The sequence below is a fragment of the Prosopis cineraria genome, unplaced genomic scaffold (genome assembly GCF_029017545.1).
Source record: "Prosopis cineraria cultivar Desert tree isolate PC_DT_omini unplaced genomic scaffold, ASM2901754v1 PC3, whole genome shotgun sequence".
NCBI lineage: Eukaryota > Viridiplantae > Streptophyta > Magnoliopsida > Fabales > Fabaceae > Prosopis > Prosopis cineraria.
In genome coordinates this window covers 10,319,676-10,327,938 of record NW_026555334.1, presented here as the reverse complement: position 1 = coordinate 10,327,938, position 8,263 = coordinate 10,319,676, and the positions used below count along the sequence as shown (strand labels likewise).

General features: G+C 36.2%; 2 protein-coding genes across 2 annotated transcripts; one reads left to right on the top strand and one right to left on the bottom strand.

Annotated features, from left to right (window-relative positions):
* Positions 1-533: 533 nt before the first annotated feature.
* LOC129305376 (probable LL-diaminopimelate aminotransferase, chloroplastic) lies at positions 534-3,055 on the top strand. Its single transcript, XM_054945421.1, is given in 9 exon segments — positions 534-644; positions 781-831; positions 1,296-1,383; positions 1,386-1,445; positions 1,448-1,614; positions 2,173-2,379; positions 2,762-2,929; positions 2,931-3,009; positions 3,012-3,055. Coding segments are annotated over 9 exon segments (975 nt in total).
* A 680-nt stretch (positions 3,056-3,735) lies between these two features.
* On the bottom strand, positions 3,736-5,353 carry LOC129305375 (uncharacterized). The gene is made up of 3 exons (XM_054945420.1): positions 4,834-5,353; positions 4,205-4,700; positions 3,736-4,141 (listed from the first exon to the last, which is right to left on the bottom strand). The coding sequence occupies exons 1-3, from the start codon at positions 5,351-5,353 to the stop codon at positions 3,736-3,738; spliced, it is 1,422 nt and encodes a 473-aa protein (XP_054801395.1).
* Positions 5,354-8,263: the final 2,910 nt, after the last annotated feature.

Below are 8,263 nucleotides of genomic sequence, written 5' to 3'. Positions count from 1 at the left end.
TAAATTAGGGCATTATTTTTTGAAGTGGTCAAGTGAAAAATGAGTTTATAAAATAAGCATGCTTCTTATCCAAAAAATCTTTTGGCAAGAAATTTTATAAGCACTTGGTGAATTTAAACTCAAGTTTTGATTATCTAAAAAAACGGAAAAATAAGCTCAAGTTTTGTCGATGGCTATTGAACTTGTGCCTTAATGTGTTTGGAAGTTGTGTATTCCACCATAAATTCTCACTTAAACCAAGAAAAAAATTAGCAAAGCATCTGGATTTCTTTTGAAGTTTTTAATATCATTTGTTTTCTCTGATCATAAAATTGCTCTGATATAGCTAGAGAACATTATCATTGTACAGTAATTGAACACAAATACAATCCTACGGGCAAGTCTTATTGTTTGTTCTTTCAGGAACTTAATAAGATAAAGATGGAAGGCATTTGATAATGGAATCATATAGTCACCCTATTTAGATTTTCATTTAAGTTGAAGCGTATATTAAAGAAATTTATTATTTGAAGAGTGACAAGTGTTTCTAATCTATGCAGCCATTAAGAAGGGCAATTGCTTCAACATTTTACACTGATCTTGGCATAGAGGAAGATGATATATTTGTCTCAGATGGATCAAAATGTGATATATCTCGCCTCCAGGTTTGATTATGATTTTACTTTTTCTTCCCCTTGTCAATAATTTACTTTCTTAACATGGTCGATGTTAATGGGGAGCTTTCAACAGTGACTAAGTTCTTTCTAATTGCAATTAGTTCTTTCACTATTATTTCTACAGGTTGTCTTTGGCTCGAATGTGACGATGGCAGTGCAAGACCCATCATATCCAGTATGTTATGCTTTGCTTTAAATATGATCTCATTAACAGTTGCTTATGCATGCCATTTCTGCTTTTAACATGGTTTTATTCTTTACCATTGCCCCATTGTTGCTCCATACTGGTGCTGACTGATTTCAGTTCGTTCATTTGGTTGTCATGCTCTTTGATGCAATGGAAAATGGTTTGATTAGCCATTGTCTACTTTTTTATTTAAAAAAAAATCAGGAAGAGCTTGAAATTTTACTGTTCTTGATTTGACTAGAAAAAACCATTGTATAAGAAAAACAGCTCTTGATTTGAAAACATGACACATGTAAACATGTGGTAATTATTGGTGTCTCTGGTTCACAAACTTCGGCGGGAATCATTTTTATATTCTTCTGCAGTCCTCTCGGTCCTGATATGCTGTATAAATGATTGCTGACAAAATAACTTGTGGCTGAATTTTACATATGTTTGAACTCTTGATGCAGGCCTATGTAGACTCAAGTGTTATTATGGGTCAGACTGGCCAATACCTGAAGGATGCTCAGAAGTATGGAAGCATTGAATACATGTGGTGTGTCCTGAAAATGGTTTCTTCCCTGATTTATCCTCTGCTTCAAGAACGGATATAATATTTTCTGTTCACCAAACAATCCTACTGGTGCTGTAGCAACAAGGGAGCAACTAAGCCAACTAGTTCAGTTTGCTAAGAATAACGGGTCAATAGTAGTGTATGATTCTGCATATGCAATGTATATATCAGATGACAGCCCACGCTCCATCTTTGAAATTCCAGGAGCCAAAGAGGTCTGTGTATAATTAACAACTAATTCTCAAAGGCTACCGAGCTTTATGTTCAATCTTATCCCCTCTTTCTTATAATTTCTCACATTGTGATTTATCAACATGTTACATAGTTCTGATTATAAAATATTAATTGGTTATCATAGAATGCATTGGATGGACTCTTATTGTCATATTCCAATTGAGTTGTGCTTGTTGCTGCATTATCTAAAACTTCAAATTTTTTTTTTTGGACCACAATCTAGACCTTCAAATTATAACAGCGTAGGCATACTTGCTTTGTGTTTTTTGTCTCACGGTTGTGTCCACCATATTACTTTAGCAGCTTGGTTGTTAATCACCTTTATAAGGAAAATTCTTAAACATGATGGGATAATGGTGTCTAGCAAGAACTCCATCGAAGAAACTATTGGCCAAATAGTTTGTAGAAGATGGCTTAGGCTTTTGTTGTAGGCTAATATGTAATAGGGTTCAGTCAGCAAGCTGTTTCTAACCTTGAATACCTGGTCTGGTAGATTTCTGTGTCATAATGTTGTGTATGGAACCTTGTTGGCATTGCAGGTTGCGCTTGAGACTGCATCATCTAGCAAGTATGCCGGATTCACTGGAGTTAGACTAGGGTGGACTGTGGTTCCAAAGCAGTTACTGTTTTCTGATGGTTTTCCTGTTGCCAAGGATTTCAGCCGAATTATAAGTACTTGCTTCAATGGGGCATCCAATATTTCCCAGGCAGGTGGTCTGGCTTGCCTTTCACCAGAAGGCCTCAAGGTCAGTTATTATTTTTGCGCCAGTTTCTGAAGAAAGAATGCTACATAATTTAGCCTAGTATGCTAATTTTGCTGAAAACGTTACATTTTGTATACAATTCTTTATACACTAGGGAAAAAAATAACCACTCTCAAGTCTCACCCATTAAAAAGAAGATAAAACAACAGGTTTGCCATGTCATATAGCACGATCCTTTGTAGCTAATGACAAACTGTTATAGCTTGCCTTATCAAGGAAGAAAACAGAACTTGCTTGAAAATTTTGTGGGTCTGAGGTGACCCTTGTTTTTCAATTACTTGGAGCACAAGGAAATCTGGTTCAGCCTTTTGTAGAATACTTCTTGGGAGAAGTTACGCAATATACTCGCTAAATTTGGATGCAGGCTATGAAAGAGGTCATAGGATTTTATAAGGAGAATGCCAACATAATAGTGGAGACATTTGAATCTCTTGGTTTTAAAGTATATGGAGGGAAAAATGCACCATATGCGTGGGTCCATTTCCCTGGACGGGGCTCATGGGATGTTTTCAACGAGATCCTTGAGAAGGCCCCATGTGGTTACAACCCCTGGCAGTGGTTTCGGACCTGGTGGCGAAGATTTTATCCGGGTAAGCGCGTTTGGTCACCGGGAAATATTTTGGAGGCCTGCAGAAGATTGAAGGAGCTATACAGTTGAACTTAAGTTATCTCATTGGTTTCAAGCTTAACTCTCTCTTGAAATAATATCTTATAATGCGTTATGAATGGTTATGTATAAAAGTTTATCCTTATTATGTTCTCTGCATTGCTTCATTCTGCACTTGGACGTTCTTGTGTTCTACTTTTGAGTGTGATATTTGCCATGCCCAAGTATCCTGGCAACATGCGAGGCCTACATATAATGCGTGCGCGTTGTATCAGACAATCATGTTTGAACCCAATCCTTATTCACGGGAATAGTTCCTGAATCTTAAAAACTTGTTGGCAAAGACAAACGAATCATACTTCTTGTAACAAAGGCACTTGGGAAGATATTTTAACCCTCTTATTTCATTCTTGACATATTCCATCTCCATTATGGCTTTTGATAACAAACCTGCCAATCTTCAAAGTTACTTTAGTTTACACATGCAGATTGATTAAAATGGAATAACTTTCTACATAGCCAAAGTAATGCTTATATCGTTAAACTTGCGTCCCTAGAAGCTAACCATGCTAGTCCAAGTGACCTAAGAGTACAAAGTCAGACACCTAAAACTGTTCTACTATACTAATCTCCGCTTTGCACGTTGTCTTGTAATGTCCAGTTTGATTACACCGACTACAATGCACTGTATGCTTCTCTCGATTAAGGTCCTCAACACAAATCTTTTCTTCTCAGGGCGCCCTGGTGGTCGCCGAGATTTTGGTGGCCGTACAACTAGGGTTTTTCATCAATGGAAGCCTCATCTGTTTTTCTCCATTCAAGTTTCTCAGGGATTGGATATATTTCCTCTGCATAGGTCTCCCTGTAACTAGCAGCAGTAAAACACTTCTCACTAAAAGCATAGACATCCTTCTACATGAGATCAGAGCTGCAACAGCATGAGAACACGGTATTCCATATAGCTGCCAATCACGGCAGGAACAGCTACGATTACCAATATTTACAATATCTGAGCGATCAGCCGAGAGAACTTCAAATTCCACTTCATCTGATCTAAGGACTTGATATGTGGACGCACAACTAATAGCTTCGATCATTCGTTTCTCAGCAGATGGAGCGAGTACAGAGAACCATGAACTGCTCTTTTAAACGCCTGTCATCAAACTCAGTCTTAAGCTTGTTATGAATCCGCTCAATCACCTGAATGATTGGCAATTCCCGGCTTCAAAGATCCATCTATTGAACTGTTCAACGTTAGAGGACAAATGACCATATCGTGATCCTTCAAAATGTACTAGGGACCATTCAGAAGGGTGAAATTGCTGTAACCATTTAGCAGCTTCAGGAGAAACCTCCTCTATTTCAGCCATTTTTTCTCTAAAAGCAGAGGTTGTGGTGGCATATGCTGCCTTCCACAGAAGTTGGACAAGCCTAGAATTCTTGAACTCTTTGCCAATACTTTCACTTAAGTGACGCATGCAGTATGCATGAGAAGAATTAGGGAACTTCATTCTTACTGAATCCATAATACCTTTCTGTCCATCTGACAAAAATATAATTGGTGGTATAGTTTCAGTATTCACCTCAAGCGTCTTGTGCAAGTGGGACAAAAACCAAGTCCAGCTTTCATCGTTTTCAACATCAACAACACCAAATGCAAGTGGGAACAACCCACCATCAGCATCAAATGAAGTTGCTGAAAGGAATGTGCTAAGATATTTGCTTTTCAGTTGGATAGCGCCAAGTCCAACATGGGCAAACAACCATTCAGGAAACCATATATGGATGCATAGAAAGAAACAAAAGCCTCTGAAAACGGTTATCTGCACCTGCAGTAAATACCTCTGCAAAACTTCCAGGATTAGTATTCTTTATCTGCTCACAATACGAAGGAAGTAGGCAATATCCTTCTTCAGAGGAGCCATATATTGCAGCAAGACCACGTTCCTTTGCACGCCAAGCTTGCTTATATGGTATTGTTATCCCATATTGTTTATGGATGTCATGTAAAATATCTTTTGGTTTGTAATTGATATTATCTCGCAATCTTTCCTCGATAAAACTCACAATCCAGTCAACAGAAGCCTGGTGGTGCCCATTATGTGCATTTCTCCCACAAGTATGTGTCCCCTCAAGACTTCTAATGGTAAAGGTGGGGGCATTAGGGAGCTTGACAGCACGAATGCGCCATGGACAGCCATCTGATGCACACTTAGCAAAGTAACGAATCAGGTCACTTTTAATGATATGAAGCTCAAAATGCTGTGCAATGGCTGCTTCTTTAATTGCATTGCGGAATGCTTTAACGTCAGGGAATTCTTGACCAACAGCAAATGAGTGATCTTCCATGCAGTGGAGTTATGGGTGCAAACTTCGATGTTACACATCAACCACTCAAACCTCTTCCCTCAGATGGGAGGAAAAATAAGAAGGCCATTTTCTCTACTATATTGGCAAATGTAACCAGCCACAGTAAAATAAGCTTTCTCATGTAAACAACCTGCAATAATTCACCATATAACATTATCAAAATACATCAGAACTACTTCCAAGGAAGAAAAAATTCTAAAAGTTAATCGACTGAACAGGATTCTACAGAAAAAGATAATAAATAGTAATTCTTAAGCAAATTGTTACATCATAAACACGAAGGTATAAACAATTTCAGATACCAACACAACCACAGTCCACAGGAACAAGTTTCTGAAACAGAAACTAAAGAGAAGTAAAGACTTAAGTTTAAATGACAGGCTTCAGTGGGACTAGCAGTCTACATGCATGGAATTGCAATTTGTAACTTGAATGCCATATAAATGGTTCTCAGCCTATGCAGATAGAGAAATTCATAGGGAGCTGTCATAGATCCATGCACACCCAAATGAGAAGAAACATTTCATATCAACAGTTGATCAGTCAATGGCAACCAGCAGAACAGAAAAATGAGTATTCTATTTGCTTTCAGTGTCTAACGTGGGTTTACCACTCACCGCTGGGGTTGTGTTGTGAACCAGAAAAGAAGAGTGAGAGCACAAAATGCAAACTCATAGTTCATGTGACATGGAAAAGAGCTAGAATTTAGCAGAATAAAAAATTAAAATAAAAAATCATGAGCTTAGATTGCATTTTGCCTCTAACCCATTGAGTATAATCTGATAAGTTCGTATAAACCAAACGGGTGTATGGCAGATGACATGGTTCAAAACTCAACAAAACATACTGGTCTACTCATATGCCAGGGTTTCAGCAACAGTATAAGAGTCTACTTTAAAAGTAATAGGATAATCAAAACTTAATTTGCTAGTACATAGCTGTCAAAGATATTATGCATCTCAAACACGTCATAAAAAGTAGTACGAATTCAAAGTACCGTGAGATAAATTTGTACTATTAGTGCAAGCAGGCCATCCCGCAGCCATATGACACTCAATAAAAAGAGTAATAAGAGCAATGCTGGTTGGACTTTCAGACGAGAAGAACAATCGTCCTTTTTGAAGTACACTTGTTTGTCAGTTATCACTGCCAAAATGTTGCCAAAGGAAATTAAACTAGTATAGCTGAATCACGTTTATTGCAACTTCTAACTATTGTCTTGTTGCAAGATCGAGAGAGCTGAAGAAGACAACTGGAAAAGGGAAGGGGGAACCAATTTTGTCGAAACAGACATGTGTTGATGGCGAACGTCTGCAATAGAATGCTACTAAAGGAATACTATATATATTTTAAGCAGTTGCAATTATGTAAACGTTAAAATGACAAAGAAAACAAAGACCCACACAAAGGGGAAAATTCAGTTGAACTTGAAATTTAAAGAGCCAAGAGAAAATCGTTCAACACAAATCCGTGTTATGCGGAATAAATTCAAACAACAAACATCAGAATTTGGTGATTGCATCCAAAATCCGTAGCTCGTTTATTGAGAAAACCAGCAAATCGCAAGAGATTTTGTCGCATAAAAAATGTTATAATTACCTGAGTATTAGCAGAGATGGCTTCTCACAGACCGAAGGAGGCGGATCCGAACACAAACTGCGATGCCATATCAGTGGATGAAGAGAAAATCAGATAGAGACACAGACAGGCAAAGAAGCTGATGAACATCCTGGGTATTCTTGCGAAAGATTAGGGCTGATTTGGGTCAGTCGAGGGTGTTTTCGTCATTCCACAATTAAAGAGAGATAAACATGATCTTGAAAGGTGAAACGTCGATGTTGTGCCGATTTAAGAAAATTTTTATTTCTATACGGTCTTTCTGTAATTTTTCACAAATCCTGAACAAAAATCCATTCACATGGACCTTGAGTTCTTTGAAAAGCGTAAGGGCATTTGAGCTTGCTAAATCGTTGTTTAGGCAGAATTGATTTGCAAACATGACTTTTTTGTTTTAGCAAGTTGATTGAAACTAGAGCTAGAACTCAGAAATAAGTTACAAATACAAACAATTCGACTACTCATTTAAGATTGGACCTTGAAAGTTGGGATTTTTTTTTTTAGTATAAACAATTTTAGGTCAAATTTTCGATTCCAAAACAGTAAGTTTAGACTCTAACTACTCATTTAAGTTTTTTTTACTTCAAATTTTGAATAATTGTAAATTTTAATTTGTCCATGTAATTAGTTGCATGGTTTTATGCCCAATGATAATATTTTACTTTATATTTTGTCATTTGATTTATGTATTTCTTACTTTTTGATTAAAACACAAGAATGACACAAATTGGTAATTATTTATTCAAAATGATGAAAATGAAGACATTGATGTTGTTGAGATAGTACCTCCATCTCAAGCAATTCCTTAGTGGCGGTGACAAGATCTTAGATTGTGGGGTACAATATTTTAAAATTAATAATTTAAAAATAATATAAATTTTACTTGAAATGTAAAATATATTTTTTATATATAAGTTTTACCCATTTATAATTGTGTGTATTAATTAATAAATATGAGCTATTCTGTTATTAATATATTTATCTCATTCTACAATTACATTTTATAAGAGATGGCTCCATAGGAGTAAAAAGAAGGAAGAGTTGGCTGAAATTTTTAATAATAACATATTTTGCACACTTTTATTTTATATTTTTGACTATATTTTATTAGTTTAGGCCCTTATATTCATGATTTTAACATTAAATTTGATCATTTGCTCATTTTTATTGAATTTTGACATTAAAAGCATTTTAATCATTTAGTACATTTTATTAAAATTAAATATTTTTAATTTAAAATTTTAATTTCTTAACACATTTTGTTATTTGAGT